The sequence below is a fragment of the Cervus elaphus genome, chromosome 7 (assembly GCF_910594005.1).
Source record: "Cervus elaphus chromosome 7, mCerEla1.1, whole genome shotgun sequence".
Lineage (NCBI taxonomy): Eukaryota > Metazoa > Chordata > Mammalia > Artiodactyla > Cervidae > Cervus > Cervus elaphus.
In genome coordinates this window covers 49,591,736-49,609,313 of record NC_057821.1, presented here as the reverse complement: position 1 = coordinate 49,609,313, position 17,578 = coordinate 49,591,736, and the positions used below count along the sequence as shown (strand labels likewise).

Genomic DNA, 17,578 nt, shown 5'->3' with positions numbered 1-17,578 from the left:
CAGTGAAAAATAAGAAATGCTTTTTTTCTATTTTGAGGTATCTGAATACCTCAAAGACTAATACAGATGTTATGAAATATGTTTTTATAGTTTTTCAGTTGTAGCAGCTGTGCGGGAATAGTTCTGATTCACTCTTGTTTATACAACACACATATATAGACTGGGTTCAAGTTGTGGTTTGTTTGTCAAGATGCAAGAAGCAAGTGGTTTCATTGGTGCCAGATACCATCCTACTCTTATTCAGAACAAAAGGCCAGAAATGTGACTTAACTGGTGAAATTTCTAAGGGGCTTACTCTTTAAAAATTTTGAATCTGTTTTCACTTGAAGAAAAAGTGGATGGCTGGGGTGAGTGTTATGACTTTTAGCAAACAGGGTCCATGTAATGTGTGTGCATATTGAGTTCCTGATCACTTGCTGAGAAGGGAGACAGTAACAATTTCTACAGTTTCACCTTCAGTATCTGGTCTTCTCGCTGGGAGGGAAGGTGAGAGTAAGGATGGGACGTTCTGTGCATTTTTCATGGGGTAGATGGAAATCCACATTTGCTGATAGCCTAAATCATAACATGTTTGTTTTTGTTAGAAAGTTAACTTAGCATTTAGCACTTTGTAAAACATGGCCATCAAAAATTTTTATCCATCAAAATTTTTATCCTTACATTCTACCAGCCTGCTTCAAGAATAAGTTAATGGATAGACGTAGCAGAGCAGAATTCAGCCAGTCACTCCTGAAGGAATCAGGACTGACTCTGTGTCTGTGGTTAGCGTGTGGCAGAGTGAGCTGGCAGTGTGAGTGGCAGTGTGTTGTGTAAACAAGGGCTCCCGGCCTGGCTCTGAGGGGTGGAGCATGTGCCTTCTCCAGGTGCCTGGCTCTCCCCCCGCCTGCTCTCTCTTTGCCCCCGCCACCATCTTTGGTCGTCCACTCCGTTATTTCTTGGAGTCCATCTCCGCTGACACCGCTGGGCTCATTTCTCACCACGTGTTGCTTTCGCCTCACGTGGTGTGCTGCCTCGTTTCACTGGAAATGATGACGTTTAGATTCACTTGTGTCTCACAAGTTGGTGCTTGTGCCGTTTTGTTGTGGGCAGCAGTTCAAGCGTGGACATACCTTGTTTCGTTCAAACGCTTTCCTGTGGATGGACACTTGCATCAGCTGTTTCTGTTAGGATGAAGCTGCTGTGCCCTTTCTCCTACAGGTCTGTCCATGGACATATGTTCCCTTTTCTCTTGGGTAGATATGTAGGAGCAGAATTGCTGAGGTAGGTATGTGTTTAAGGCCGTTGCACAATTTTCCACACTTGCTGATGTTGACCTGAAGCAAATAGCCAGGTATTTCTCTAGCAAAGATGGATTTATCCAGGATCAGCAGAGAATTACAATTCAGGGTCCCATCTGTGGCACCCACTTGAAAGTCTGGTCCTCAAGGGAAGGAGCAGCTTTTATAGAGGGAACAAGTGAGGGGGCGGGCCTGGTAAACAGAGCCTTGGCTTCTCATTGGCCGATTCCTGGCGGGAAGAAGGGGAGTCTTCTCCTCCCCTGCTCTGCTATGGATGCAGGGGTGAGAGCTCCCCCTGCTGATCGGTCAGCTCTGTTTAAGTGGATTTTCTGTGCATTAGCATTAAACACCAGCATGTGTGAAAGTTCCAGTTGTCTTGATCCTCATTGGCATTTACTCTTGTTGTCTTAATTTTAGCCCCTATGGTAACTCTTAAGTTTAGCTAATATAAGCCCTCCAACTTTGTGCTTCTGTTTCAAGGATGTTTTGGCTATTCTAGATTTTTAAGTTTGACATACAAAATTTTAATTTGTCAATTTATATAAAAGAGCTTTGGGATTTTTGATTGGGATTCTGTTGTATCTGTGTTTCAATTTAGGAGAAATTGACAAATGCTGAGTGCTGATTTATAAACATGGTGTATCTTTCCATTTATAGGTATTTGATTTCTCTCAGTCATGTTTTGTCATTTTCAGCATAGATATTTTAGATGTTTTATTAAATGTATTTCTGATATTTTGCTTTCTGGTTATATTGTAAATGGAGATTTAAAATTATCAGTTTTATTTAATACCACTACATAAAAATACCTAATTTAAAAACATTTGTTGACCTTCATTGATTTTAATTCTGTGGCTACTGAACTTCCTTGCTTTTTCCTAACAGTTATTGTAGTTTCCTTTATTTTTGCATTTTTAAAATCAAGAATGAATATTGACTTTTTTTTACTCAACATGTTTTAATGACAAATTTTAAACATGTGAGTTGAAAAGATTTTATAGTGAGCATTCATAGGCCCACTGCAGCCTGTTCCCTGAGCATCTACTTGTCATCCTGCCATCTGTCCATCGGCACATTGTAAGTGCCCACATCAGGACACTCCCCACTAACAGACTTCATTTAGCACGCAGTTGATTAACTTGAATTCCGTATTTGTTTATGGCTTTTTTCTATTGATGTAAATTTTTCTGACAGTCTTAAATACTATAAACACTTAAATAGTACTGTTGTTGTTCGGTTGCCCAGCCGTGTCTGACTCTGCGATCCCATGGACTACAGCATGCCAGGCCTCTCTGTCCCTCACCATCTTCCGAAGTTTGCCCAAGTTCATGTTCAGTGCATCAGTGATACCATCCACCCATCTCATCCTCTGACTCCCTTTTCTCCATCTGCCCTCAAACTTTTCCCAGCATTAGGGACTTTTCCAGTGAGTCAGCTATTCACATCAGATGATGAAAACACTGGAATTTGAACTTCAGCATCAGTCCTTCCAATGAGTAGTCAGGGTTGATTTCCCTTAAGATTGACTGGTTTGATCTCTTTTCTGTCCAAGGGACTCTCAGGAGTCTTCTTCAGCACCATAGTTCAAAGGCATCAATTCTTTGGCGCTCTGCCTTCTTTATGGTCCAGCTTTCACCATCTGTACCATAGCCTTCACTATACGGACCTTTGTCGGCAATGTCTCTGCTTTTCAACACACTATCTAGGTTTGTCATAGCTTTCCTGCCAAGAAGCAAACGTCTTCTGATCTCATGGCTGCAGTCACTATCCTTAGTGATTTTAAAGCCCAAGAAGAGGAAATATATCACTACTTCCACCTTTTCCCCCTCCATTTGCATGAAGTAATGGGGCTGGATGCCATGATCTTAGTTTTTTTAATATTTAGTTTAAGCTGGCTCTTTCACTGTCGTCCTTCACCCTCATCAAGAGGCTCTTTAGTTCCTTTTCACTTTCTGCCATTAGAGTGACAGTCATAGTCTAGTATAGTAAACTATAGTCAGAGTATATTATTGTCCTAAATACTATACAGCTGACCTCAACAAAGGCATATACCTCAACAAAGTGCAGCCCAAAGTCTCACTGAGCTAGAAGGTATCACCCCAGGCAGGAGGCTGGCTGATGCCCCTTCCCAGTCAGTTCCCTAAGAACATTTTTTTTTTTTTTTCAGTAATAGGGGCGGGGAGTGGCGGTGGGATTGGGGGGGAGGGGAATGGCTTGTTCAAGAATTTTCATTTAAATAGAATCATACAATGAGCAGTCTTTTAAGGAAGGTTTTTTCATTCAGTGTAAGGTTTTGAGACTCACCCATATGTGTGTATCACTACTTGATTTCTTTTTGCTGAGCTTATTGTACATACTCATTTGTCCAGTGACTTGCAAACATGGACTATTTCTAGTTTGGGTCCATTATGAACACAGTTTCTATAAATAGTTTTGTACAAGTCTTTTTGTAGATGTATGTTTTCATTCCTTTTGGCTAAGTAATGATTGAAATTGCTGCGTCATAGGGTGGGTATTTGTTTAGTTTTATAAAATGCTGACAGACCTTTTACCAAAATGGGTGTGCCATTTTAAAATCCTGCTGACAGTGTGTGTATGAATCTTCCAGTTGTACCTTCTTGGTGTTTTTTTCTTTTTAGCCATTTTAATGGGTATGTAGTGGTATGGCATTGTCTATTTGCATTTCCTCATGAACCATGAGGGTTCATCCCTTCTTAATGTGTTTTACTAGGCATTCAGGTATCTTCTTTTGGGAATGTATGCTTAAATCTTCTGCCCACTTTTAAATTACATTTTGGTCTTTTCATTATTGAACTCAAGGGATTCTTTAGTAGTCTTAGGGACCAGTCTTTGGAGATACTTTTTCTGGATATTATCTTCCAACCTGTGGCTTGTTTATACATTTTCTCAACATTATTTTCTGATGAAGTCTGGCTTACCGATTTTCTAACATGGTTATTGCTTTTTATGACTTAAAACACCTTTGCCTACCTCTAGGCACAAAGATGATGTCTTACTTTTGCTATGAAAGCTTCATATATAGATTTCCCTGGTGGACCAGTGGTTAAGACTTCTGTACTTCCAGTGCAGTGGGTGTAGGTTCCATCCCTGGTCTGGGAAGTAAGATTCCACATGCCGTCGGAGAACCTTTGTTTTCTTTCTGTCCTGTGCAACCCTCAGCCCATCCCAGCTCATTCCTGGGCCCTGATTACTGTGTGCTCTGAGGTCGGTGAAAGTGGGCTGGGTTTTGGAATGACCGTTTTTTATTAATTCTACTGCTCTGTCAACTGTCAGAGGACTTTGCTGTGTTAAGGAAGGTTTGGCTTTACTTCTTTCACATTTTGATTTTGCAGATTGAGTTTTAGAAGGAAATCCTAACAACAAGAACCTTTGTCTGCAGTTCTGTACTTTTATGAAGAATTTGTCTTATAAAATTTTTTTGCGTTGAAATTCTGTAACTAGAAGTGGATACTTGGTATATATTAACGCTTTAGGAAAGACAGTGCGTCGATACTAGCTGTCAGAACCAGTTATGAGGTGGATTTCAAGAGGAAGGGACTGAAAACCCAAAGAAAGATTTCTTCATGCGTTGTCTTGTGATCAGATATTCCTCACCACAGAAGTGCTCTGAAATAGCTTCGGGCTTCTAGTAAAATATTGTTGAATCCAGGTGATGTGCCTTCTTGGAGATGATTTCGGCCAGAGAAGGAATGAAAACGCTTTGCCTTCAAGCTTTCATGAGGGGGGAGGACGTTTGTCCTTGAAGAGGGGGACATGTCCGGGTTGGTGTGAAGTTGGTGTGAGGGGCCCGAGGCGGCGGTGGCCTGACTGGCCCACCCTGTGTCTCACCCAGCGCGGCCCGTCCCTGTACCCGCCTCAGCTGCACGCGTCGTCTGCACGCGCCACGCCCACGCGAGAGTTGGTGGAGTCGCGCGAGATTGCGCCCTGAGCGCCGCGTCCCTGCGAGAGTTAGAGCTGCACATGCGCACTCGGGGCCCTCGCGCCTTCCTTTTGCTGCTGGGTCGCGTGCCGGGGCCCTTCCGGGTTTTAAATAGTTGAAGGAAAACCAATGCGTCATCTTTTAGGGAACGCGTGAAATGATAAATCCCAGCTTTAGTGTCCATGAGTGGAGTCGTGTTCGGAGCGCCGTGGTTGGAGGCCCGCATGGCCTCTCACAAGCTCTGGTCTCCTGGCTGCGCCTTTTGCCGCCGCCTCTGTCGGTGTCCGAGCAGCGCCTGACCGCCGCGCTCACACACAGCGCTGCCCAGGTCCTGGGGGACCAGCTGTGGGGATCCGGTAGACCTTGATGGTCCCGGAGGGAGGGCCCGCCCTTCCTGACGAGACCCTGCGGCATCTTGAGGGGAACGGGCTCCGCTGGGTCAGCCTCCCTCATGCTTCTGGGGTAGAAATTGACACAGAAAGGAAATATTAAACATAGTTCGCTTTTACAAGATAATCTCTTTAGTCCCTTGTATTTAAAACTTTTTTAAGTTATTTCTGCCATGAAATTGATTTGCGTGGAATTTTCCAGAAATACATGTTTCAAATGGAAATATTTACGCCTTTAAACACAACTCTTCACAAGCAAAGGAGTGAGAGAAAAGCCACTTTGAAAGCTCCATGCCCTGCCGTGCATACTCTGTGGGCCCACCAAGCGGGCATGAGGCTGGTGTGATGGGGGGTCCTCTGCTGGGCCTGAAACAGGGCCTTTCTTCACCCTTCATCCTTGTCGCACAGAAGCAGTAACGTGTATTTAGCTTCAGGCTTTTCTGTAGTTATTCAGCTGCTCTGTCGTGTCTGAGTCTTTGCGACCCCCTAGAGTGGAGCACACCAGGCTCCCCTGTCCACCGCCAACTCCCAGAGTTTACTCAAACTCATGCTCATCGAGTCAGTGAAGCCATCCAACCATCTCATCCTCTGTCGTCCCCTTCTCCTCCTGCCCTCAGTCTTTCCCAGCATCAGTGTCTCTTGCAGGGAGTCAGCTTTTTGTGTCAGGTGGCTAAAGTTTCTGTAGTTTTTGGGCTTTGATTCTCTGTGCCCCAGGTAGATACACTGGAGGGTTTGGGGGGCATCTTGACAATAGGGGAGATGCTGGGGGAGGTGTCCCCGGCTGCACTCAGCTTTTGCTGTTTGGGAATGCTGGAGAACCAGGTACACCGTTGTCATTTGCCCTAACCTGTGTCTTTGCTGAAGACCTTGATGGTGGCTCAGACCTATGTCCTTAATTAAAGAGTTGGCCGACTGTGTGGCTGAGGCCTCTTCCTACAAGGGATGAAGTGCCTGCTGCCACTGGGGAAGTGGGCTGGTGGTTTCTGTGTTGACCAGAGAGATAACAGCAGATTCTAAGTATTTCCGCAAAACTTGGGAGACATTTATGTTAAATATATTTTGTTCACATGAGTCATAGGCAGTCCCCTACTAACATGTAGGGCATTAATTAAGGTGGTGGAATTTGTCACAGTAATGGTAATAGCAATATGTTTCATGGCAAGGGTGCATGAATTGTTGTGGGATGTGTTGATTGTGAAATTCAAAGATTAACAGCATCTTCCTTTAAAGATGTTGGCGTTAAAACTAGTTAAAACCCAGTTTGAAAGGTAAATAACCCGATTACCAAGAAAGCATTAGGTCCTCTGTTGACCGTTTTGGTTTTAACCGAGTGTTTCTGAGCGATACTTGCAGTGCAGACCCTGTTTCCTCAGCGGGCTGGTGCAGACCACCTGGCATAGACCACAGCTGTGCTGCGTCTGGAGCACCTGCTGCTGGCACCACGATGACCAGGCAGAGGGCTGGTGATGCCCGGCCCTGGCCAGTTGTGACTGTGAAAACTGGCTCAGCTGGTCAGGGTTCATTGTAAAAAGTGAAGAGAGAGGCCCCTTTGAATCACACCAAAAAAATGACCGACGTAATGCACGTTCATACATCCTGAGCCTAAGATTTTAGTACTTTGACTTCATCTTAGGAAAACCATTAAAACCTTGAGTGTTGTGTTACTGTTCTGTTTCTAGGCAGGTTGGCTCCAGAGGGGTCAGCCATTTACATCACCTGTTAACAATTTTTATCGTTTTTGATGTTCCATTTCTCCTTGGAAGAAAAGTTATGACCAACCTAGACAGCTTATTTAAAAAGCAGAGACATTACTTTGTTAACAATGGTCTGTGGTTTTTCCAGTAGTCATGTATGGATGTGAGAGTTGGACTATAAAGAAAGCTGAGCGCTGAAGAATTGATGCTTTTGAACTGTGGTGTTGGAGAAGACTCTTGACAGTCCTTTGGACTGCAAGGAGATCCAACCAGTCCATCCTAAAGGAGATCAGTCCTGGGTGTTCATTGGAAGGACTGATGTTGAAGTTGAAACTCAAATACTTTGGCCACTTGATGGGAAGAACTGACTCATTTGGAAAGACCCTGATGCTGGGAAAGATTGAAGGTGGGAGGAGAAGGGGACGACAGAAGATGAGATGGTTGGGTGGCATCACTGACCCAATGGACATGAGTTTGAGTAAGCTCCGGGAGTTGGGGATGGACAGGGAGGCCTGGCGTGCTGCAGTCCGTGGGGTTGCTAAGAGTCGGACAGGACTGAGCGACTGGACTGAACTGATGTTTCATTATTATGAGTTACCCTCACAGTTTATTTTTCAGATGATGCGTTCATAATTTTCTGTTTTCCTCTCTAAACAGGTTGAAAGGATCGTTGACAAGAGGAAAAACAAGAAAGGGAAGACAGAGTATTTGGTTCGGTGGAAAGGCTACGACAGTGAGGACGACACCTGGGAGCCCGAGCAGCACCTGGTGAACTGCGAGGAGTACATCCATGACTTCAACCGGCGCCACAGCGAGAAGCAGAAGGAGGGCACCTTCTCCAGAGCCAGCCGGACCTCCCCGAACAATGCCCGGAAGCAGATCTCCAGGTCCACCAACAGCAGCTTCTCCAAGGCCGCCCCCAAGGCCCTAGTGGTGGGCAAGGAGCACGAGGCCAAGAGCAGCCCGCTGTTTGCCTCCAGCCAGAAGTTCCGGAAGAGCCCCGCGCCGGGCCTGGCCACCCGCAAGAACATGGACCTGGCCCGGTCGGGCATCAAGATCCTTGTGCCCAAGAGCCCCATCAAGAGCAGGACCGCGGTGGACGGCTTTCAGGACGAGAGCCCCGAGAAGCCGGACCCCGTGGAGCAGGGGCCGGAGGACACAGCGGCCCCAGAGGCGGCAGCTGAGAAGCCGGTCGGGGCCCTGCTGGGCCCGGGGGCGGAGCGGGCGCGGATGGGGAGCCGGCCCCGGATACACCCGCTGGTGCCGCAGGCCTCGGGCCCCGTGACGGCAGCCATGGCCACGGGGCTGGCCGTGAATGGGAAAGGTGAGTGATGCGCTGGGGCGGGGGAGGAGGGGCAGAGCGGAAGGGGGCGCCCCCTCACCACCACGGTTCTGCCCCGGAAGGCGGCCTGGCCGGCCTGAGCGCAGGGGCTTCCGCGGGCCCTGCTCCCAGCAGAGCAGGTGTGAGTCTGGGAGCCCTGGAGAGAGCTCACCAGCCCCTCATCTGTTTACTGGAAGGCTGGAGCGTCGGCCTCTGAAGTCAGCTGCCCACGGGCTGGCCCACTGCGTTGACTGCGTTTAAACAGCGCCCCTCTAGGTAGGTCGTGGCTGGCATTTCTTTCCTTTCTACTTTTATGCATCTAAACACACTGGGTCTCATGCTAGGAATCCATCTGAAATTTCAGAGTGTGAGCAGTATTGATTAGAAGTCACAGTTCTTACTGTCCTCAGCCATCTAGATAACCAGAAACGGTTTTCAGTGAGGGTATCAACGACTAATAAATAAGAGACTTTAGGGGTCTCTCTGAAGCAGTCAGCTTTGGGATCTTTATTTCAGAGTAGGGGTCCGTTCAGCGTGGGTGCTGCTCTCTGTTGCGTTTTTACGTCGTTCTTGCCCCTGGACCGTGCAGCTCAGGTGGTCACCCTGTGGCCTGCCCGACCCCTGGGTCGCACACCTGGATGTCAGCAGACGGCTTCCTTCCCAGTGCTTCCCCAGGCCTGGTGAGCCGCCACTTCTGAGATTTTACTGCGTCTTCTCTGGTGTAAGCCTTGCCTCTCCATGGGTCCTGGTGCCTTCCCCCCTGCCCCGGCTGTCTTACTGGCCCCCTTGCTTCCTGCCCTCCGACAGCTCCCATCCACTTCCCGTCTGTTCTTGAACAGGACAGGCATCCCCAGTCGCCAGGCCGGTTGCTCCACCGTCGCCTCAGTCAGCTGGTGCCTGTGAGTCTGGCTGGGCGTCCGCTGCTTCCGGGGCACCTGCTCTTCTCTGCCGGGAGCTGCCTGGCCCTCCCGCGCCTCGTGGACTCTGGTCCCCTCTGGTCCGGGACCCACTGCTCCCCCACCCCGTCCATGGGCAGGACGGGGGCCGCCTCTGTCCTGTGCGTGTTCTCAGCCCACGCTCAGTGGACTTGTGCGGAACAAGACGCAGGGGTGGTGTGGGGAGCTCTGTTCCCCTGAGACACCGCTCGGCCCGCTCGCTGTGGTGGGTCCCGCCGGCTAGGTCTCGGGCCCTGGATCCCAGGGAGGAGGACAGGCTGAAGTCGGGGTCCCCTTTGCACAGTAGCGGTCCCTTGCCGGTATTTGTCCGACACGTACTTCGCCTGGGTGCTCTACCCCTCCCTGCCCTCGGCCTCCCCTGGAGCTCCTGTGAGCGCGTTTACAGAGCTGACCCCTCAGACACGGGCCTTGAGCTCGGTGTCAGGAAGGACTGTAGAGGTTCGGGGTAGACGAGACCTGGTGTGGCCGATAGAAGGCTCCACTTCACAGGGAAGTCGAGTCCGGAGAGCTTGTGGGGTTCAGGCAGAGCGGGAGTCAGTGCCGTTTCTCAGTTCCTCCCAGTTTGTTCTCCTCCCCATTGCTGGTTGCCTCTGCCAGGCAGGCAGACAGACCCGTCCTCCTGCGTGGCAGACGCTGGGTCCTGCTCTGCGCCCGTCTCTGCTGCTGCAGACGGGGGCCGGGGCCTGCGAGCCAGACCCTGTGTGGCCTATGCGACGTGGCCTGTCAGCTGAGAGTGGTTTTCACATCTTCCGATGTTGAGAAAATCAAGAGGAATAATACTTCATGAGCCATGAAAATATAAGAAACTCTGATTTCTGTTTCATAAAGTTTTATTGGAACGTGGCCATGTTTGTTCACGCTGATGGCCTGTGTCTGCTTTCCAGCTGTGGGGACAGACTTGAGTCACTGTGACAGAGCCCACGTAGCCCGCGGGGTGAAGGAGGTACACACTCACACACACCCCGCTCTGGGTTACACACACACAGCACACACGCTCTAAGAACTTGAGTCATCGTGACAGAGCCTGTGTAGCCTGCGGGCTAGAGGTACGCACACACGCACTGTCTCTGGATTATACACACGCACACACAGAATCCTTGTGACAGAGACTGCATAGCCTTTGAACTGAAGAAGGTGTGTACACACACACTCACACTCAGTCACTCTACTGGTCTAGGAAGCCACGGTCCCGGCGGGCAGACTCGGACTCTGTGGTTGATCCTCACAGACCTCCCCGGGGCAGGGACCCCTCTGTCTGCACATGCCGCCCTTGGCGCAGCTCTGCAGGGCTGGCTGCCCTCAGCAGAAGCCTTCAATTCTGTGCATGAGGTGTGCCGTGGCTTCTGTTTGAAGTTAAAGTTGGTAACTTCTTTTTTCAGAATCCTGACCATTTCAAAAATTTCTTCAGTATCTGTAAGGGTGACTGTGGTTAAAACCACAAGGGGCATGGGAGCATAAAATCTCACACGCCTTTCATCTTGTTCTGTGGGGGTGGGTGGATTGGGGTGAGAGTGACGTACTCCCCAGGGCCCCCGGGAGCGCCCTTCGCTCCTGCTCCCCTGAGTGGCCACAGGTTGAGAACCTCCCCCCACGCAGATGGTGGGAAGGCCGGCAGCCCCCCGGGAGTGTCTGCAGGGCTGCGGCGGGCCCGTCTTGCAGGGGCGTCGGGGTCGGGGCGCCTCTTCCCCCGCGGGGCTGAGCGCCCCACGCCCCTTAGCCAGAGCTGGGCCTGCGTGTGGCGGGCGTGAGTCGGGCGGGCCAGCGCTCGCTGCAGAAGAGCTGTGGCCCCGTCCCTGGGTTGTGCTCAGCAGGAGCGGGCGCATGGGCCGGAGCATGGAACCTTCCAGAAAAGCCTGTCCTCGCCCATGGTGTGTCTTTTTCACAGCAAGCTGGGCTGAGGCCCTTCTGAGGAGTTAGTCCACGTTTGCACTTTGTTAACACAGAGTTAATTTTAGAGCTGCATCAGAACCCTGATTTGTTTTTCTGAAACTAATTGAAGCACTGCTTGTGGAGTCATTGGGAAACGAACCATCTCCTATTCAAAACATTAATCGTGTGGGGGGATATTTTTGCTACCAAGCACAACAGATATTTAAATGTCTGTTACCCAAAAGAGTAAATGTTTCTGGAGAATTTTAACATACACACAGTGACTTTTACAGACTAACCGTATGTGTGTTTAGTTTTTGATGATTTTAAGTATGAAACAGAGGTTTAAAAGATGAATATGTTGCTTTACTCAGAAATAGAAAAAGTTTTAAATTTAGGCAGTGCAGCTGTCTTTCCAGTCTATTTTATTAATAAGTTAATGATTCTGTTTTTATGCTCTTTTAATTGCCTGGTGAATTAATCCTACAAAAGCAATTGCTTTTAAAAACTGTATTATCATTACTTTGTTCTTTTGTGAATTCAAATATGTTGTTGATCACCATTCCACAAGTATGACATTTGAGAAAAGGTTATTAGCAAACTTTTTTTCCTAATGACGTCTAAACCTTATCAGTGTTACAGCGTAGGGTTGGCAGCTGGATTTTAAGTCCAAACTAACAGTGGCTCATCATTAAAGAACCTGCCTGCCGGTGCAGGAGATGAAGAGTTCAGTCCCTGGGTCAGGACTATCCCCTAAAGGAAGGCATGGCAACCCACTCCAGTATTCTTGCCTGGAGAATCCCACGGACAGAGGAGCCTGGCGGGCTACAGTCCATGGGGTTGCAGAGTCAGCTACTAACAACAGATTCAGGAGGAGAATGACTGAGGAAACACAACAGACCACATGTTTTCCATCTCATGAGCATTTTCAGTCGAAGCAAGGACCTGGGAGGAAGCGTGCTTTTTCCAAAGAGGTGCATGTAAAGTCCTCCGATAAGAAAGTGAGACAGGTGGTGGGTCCTCGCCCCTGTGCGTGTCAGGGAAGCCCAGAGCTGCTTTGTCAGAGGCGGCCTGGGGCCGCTTACTGCATAAGTGCCGAAAGTGCTGAAAGTGGAGCCTAACCCCAGGGAGGTTAAGAAACCAGGAGACTGGGGCGCAGAGAGTCCTGGCAGGGCTGCTGCAGGAAGTGCCTGCAGGACAGGGGACGTTTGAAGCCACACGGTAGCAGACAATTAAACGTGCGCCCGAGGGCGAGACACGAAGGGTTTCCCTTTGAAACCAGCAGATGTCGGTTGGCATCTCCTGTCTGACAGGCCCCGGCGTCCTGGACGAGCCTGGGTCCCCTCGGGAGGAGCCCCGCCCCCACCAACCTCCGCGCTCTGTCCTCTGCTCCTGGGGGACGCCCCTCCTCGCTGCCCCTCGAGGGTTTTTAGGGACACTCAGGGATACCTGGCACTCCGGGCAGCGTTGACCCAGCGAGCCCACTTTGGGGTCCCAGTGACGGTGTGGTTTCTCTCTTCTTCCCACACTCTGTGGTGTCTTCTCCTGTGCCCATGGTCCTCAGGGTCGTGGTCCCCAGAGCAGCGGCAGCACCCAGGCACCTGCCCAGGCCCTGTCCCGCCGCCCGAGCTGGACTCCTGGGGGCCAGGGCGCCCGCCAGGGGGTTCCGGTGCCGTCCCATGCTGTTTTCTGTGACTTGGTGGTTTTGTGGAGCAGGATGGGAAGTGACTGTCCGCTAACACAGTTCATCTAACTGTCTGCTACTTTATTTTAGGTTCTTATAGTTAGATTTAGTTCCTATTCGGTCTTGATTTAAAATTGTCTTCAGGTGTTCGTAATTGCTTTTTAGTAAGTATTTTAACAGTAAATTTTTAAGTAACAGGAAGACATAAAATATTGGGTTGTCAAAAAAGTTCTGTCTGGTTTTTCTGTAACATATTAAAACATCCCAAAGGGGAAGAAAAAGGTAAAAGTCCCGCCTCCCCCATCCCACCACCACCTCCTCCCGTGAGAACTGCTCCTAACCGTTCTCTCCTTCCAGAAACGGCACAGACATGCGTGTCTTTTAAAGACGTCAGTGGGCTCCTGCTTGTCTTATGGTTCTGCCGCTGAGGTTCCGTTTTTATTTTTATGATCCGTCTTGGATGTGTTTTCACACTCACGTGACCAGCCCTTCGATCTTTAAAGGGCTTGTGGTTATTTTATGGCGTGAACGTCTTCTGTAACGCCTGCGGTCGGAGCTGCAGTGTCGAGCTTCTCAGCAGGGGGCGCTGTGGCCTTGGGCCCGGGCGCTCCCCGCTCAGCGTCCGGCTCTGCCTGTAGATGCTCCGTGGCCTCGGGCACTGGGACATGTGGCAGTGTGTTCTGCTCCCGTCTGCCTGCACACCCGCCTTCCCAGGGGCCTGTGTCTGGGTGCGTCCTCTAGGGGAGAACCGCATTATATTTTTTCTAAGTGAATGTATTTTATTGACGCTACCACTGCAGAAAAGGTAGTGTAACCCCCGCCCTGTCTTAAACACAAATGCTGTGAATTTGACAAGTACGCTGAGCAAAACAGGAGAGTGTGCCGTCACCCGCTCCCTCAGAATCCCACGTCCTCCCCCAGAGGGAACGCTCACTATTTGCCGTGTGTCGTTCCAGATGTTTTTCTGTCTGCTTGGACTTCTCAGCGTGGAGTCGTCCTCCGTCAGTGTTCCTGGGTTTGTCTTTCTCACTTGACGTCACGTCTTGGAGAACTTTCTGTGTTAAGACTCATATCTCTGCCTCTCTTCTTTTTAAGTTGTAAACTTGATTATTTTTTTAAAATATGATTTCAGACTTACGGGGATGTTGGGAGACAGCGGAAGGGAGGCACATCTACCCTTTGTCCGTATGTTCACCATTTTCCATGTTTCGCCTCATTTACTCCCTCCCCGCCCCCTGCCCCACATGTGTGTGTTCATACCCACATGGATGTACATGTAGAGGTGCTGTCCTCTCGAGTCATTTGAGGCTATGCGCTTGCTGTTGAGAACAAGGGTGAATGCAAGGGCTACAGCAGACCTAAGGTTTTGATAGATGGGAGCAAATTCATCTCTAAACAAACTTGAAGACCAGGTGCCCATTCACCTGTTCTTTAATCAACCCTTAATAAATCTGCCTGATGAGAAGGTAGAAAATGAAATCATTGTTTTAATTTTAAAACATGAAAACTGTTTCACAAGCTACATTTGCCTGTTTGCATTCATTTTTCTGTTGATTTTCTTAATGTATCCCTTACTTGTTGGGAGGGGGTGGGGGCAGAGGGGTGGGTAGTTTAACTTTCTCAAAATGTGAAGTCTTCGCGTCCATGTCAGCCTTACCGGGGGCCACACTCATCTTGTGTCTGAGCCCGTGTGTGCGCGCCCTCCTGGCCCCATGCAGGACGGGGCTCCCACGCCAGGGGGTAGCATGGACCGGCCTGTCTGGTGTCTGCCTTAAGGGGTTTACGGCAGCCTGAGGAGAGTCTCAGCGCCTTTTCTCCCGGGACAGGCTTCATCCTGGGGTGGGGGTGATCAGGAGCCCTAAAGTCTGCTTTTGAAATTAAACATTTGGCTCCGTCTGGGTCGGGGGTGAAGGCCGTGGAGCCTGAAACGCATCCTGTGTCTGGAAGCCCCTCGCTTCCCCGGGGCTGGCAGCTTGAGTGGGGGTCCGCTTTCAGCAGCAACCTTCTCTCTCCAGCCTGCAGGACTGATTCTGCTGATAGCTGTCATCGTGGCAATTTCTGGGAGTCTACAGGGATCAGAGCCTTAACAGGGACAATCTCTGGTTGTAATTAAACCCTCAAGTCAAGTAGTTCACAAGACATGGTGTGTTAGGAGGCATGCCCACGATTTTGATTGTTTCATGTTGGTAACAGGGTAAGGGTTTTGTATCTCATCCCATGAGTGAGTCCACCTGTCACATGTCAGACGGGGGCGGCAGGACTGAGACACCAGCGCGGTGTTTGCACAGACGGAGGTACCACGAGAGGTGGGAGAGCGCAGGATGGCCGGACGCCCCCTGACCTCGGCCTCCGCGGGAGCCTGCGGGGTTGTGAGAGGGGAGGTGCGGCGGGAGCGAGGCTCCTCTTGCTCCCTGTTTCCAGGCTTTGGCATTGAGCCTAATCGCTGTCACTGCGGAGAATGACAGGTTAACTGCTCTGCTGCTCTGCTTTATGAATGAGAAGTTGCTTTAACTGCCAAGTATTCCCTTTTAGTACAGGACTTGGAGTTTTCGAAACCATGAGATAGAAACGGTATATAACGCTTTCTGTATATAACATGGATATATAACGTGGCTTGGCATACACCCCAGGGGAGAATCAACATGGTGGTTGGGGTTTGAAATCAAGAAACCAATGCTGGGTGGCTGTTTCTCAGCCTGAAGGTATCTGGTTTTTAAAATATTGTTAGCTCACATGAAAATTGAAGCCTGCTTTTCAAGTCTAGTAATGACATGGACACATCTGTATCTCAAGGTGGTTGATACCTGTTTACGGTTTGACCCTTGAGGAACACCGTGGGGGTGTTGGGGGTGCCAGCCCTGCACGCAGGTGAACGCCCCTGGGGAACTCACGGCGGCCTCTGTGTCCACAGCTCCTCATGCACAACGCTTCCGTGTCTGTGGTAAATTCTGCGGTGGGGTGTGTGTGTGTAAACCCTACATCTCTAGCCGTTCACCCACGGACACTTAGATGGTTTCCCTGTCTTGGCTATTGTAAGTAATGCTGCTGTAAGCAAAAGAGTGTGTGTATCTTTTTGAATTAGTGTTTTTATTCTCTTTAGATAAATACCTAGAAATGGGAATTGCTGGATCGTATGGTAATTGTATGTTTTAAATTTTTGAAGAGCCTCCGAAATGTATTTCCATAGCAGCTGCACCTACTTATCAAAGTTGTTGATTTTAGAACTTTGATCGAAGGATCCAGTTATAGTGGGCTTTAAAGCCCTCATTAATAATCAGTGTGAGAGTGCCTCTTCTAAGCGTTGAATAGACTCTCGGTTTCAATTCTGAGATGGTGGTTTTGTGTCTTGAAAGATGACACGGCTGTTAATGTCAAGAAGGCAGCAGCTAACTGACTTGATTTGCGTTGCTTCCCCGTGTGCACAGAGGAAGCCTGCCTGTTGCGGGCGTGTTTTGGAAAGGTACAGCGGATCACAAGATTGTTGGAGGGGACAGCCAGGAGGCGAGGACTCTGAAGTTATGAGTAAAAAGTTGAGATACAAGAAGAAGCTTTTGAGATGTGTAGGCATATCAAGGAGTATGAGTTAGTTCTCATCATTTGAGAGCATAGAAGTTACTCTCTTCCCCGGAAACATCAGACTCTTGCTGGGGGTGGTTGAGGGAGCAGCAAAACCATGTGTGATTCTGGGGATGTCCTCCCTAAGGCTGTCCTGTGAGCCAGGGGTGCTTGTTTTATTTTTGCTCTCTCTGAGTTTGTGGAAAATAAGCAGACCCAGTATTGACACTGATATCATATGATCAAGGTCAAAATTTTATATGGTTTCAAGATGAAATTTTTTTCTCCTGAATCTACCATTTCTTTCATTTGTTTTTAATCATAATACTCATTTTGAAGTTTCAAATACAATTAAGGAGAATACAGCTCAGAGGGGAGCCTGGGTTATTGTTTGTTCGTTTGTTTTCAGAGCAGGAGAAGTAGCGGTGGAGTCGGTCAGAAGGAATGACTTCCCTGGTGAGGGGCTGTGGAGGGGGCTGGGTCTCGCTTTTCACAGGAGTGTTACACCTGCCCTCAGACGGGTGTGCGTGGAGGGCGGGCAGCGTGGTGTCAGGATGCACACGCGGTTGCCTGCCCAGCTGCGGTGCTTCACCCCTCGGCATTACAGACACCTGACTGTGTCTGCTCTGCCCCGATCAGAGAGAGAGACCACTTACAGGCATCTGCTTTGGAGCAAACCTGGTTTCTTTCAGGCAGCCCAGAATCACTTTTTCTAAGTGAAGCGTTTCTAGGCACAGGCCATGATTCTCGTCTTAAGCAGTTCACTTTGGTGGTTCTGTGACTTTGCCATACTTCGTGCTTTTCTCCGAGGACACAAAGCCCGGTTGTACAAAGCAGATTTAGACTTTAAAAAAATAATTCTCGGCTCAGAAATAGTCCTGGTGCTGAATGGT

General features: G+C 49.2%; 1 protein-coding gene across 2 annotated transcripts in view; it reads left to right on the top strand.

Moving 5' to 3' along the window:
- The window catches only part of CDYL (chromodomain Y like), a 93,835-nt gene that overhangs the window by 52,032 nt on the left and 24,225 nt on the right, over positions 1-17,578 (top strand). The window contains exons 1-2 of one of the 2 annotated variants that reach the window (XM_043908628.1): positions 5,327-5,545; positions 7,958-8,624. In XM_043908628.1, coding sequence (XP_043764563.1) covers positions 5,375-5,545; positions 7,958-8,624 — 838 coding nt within the window. In that variant the 5' untranslated portion in view covers positions 5,327-5,374. Of the gene's footprint in view, positions 1-5,326; positions 5,546-7,957; positions 8,625-17,578 lie in introns of those variants that run through there. The other variant, XM_043908629.1, reaches the window with a different exon arrangement.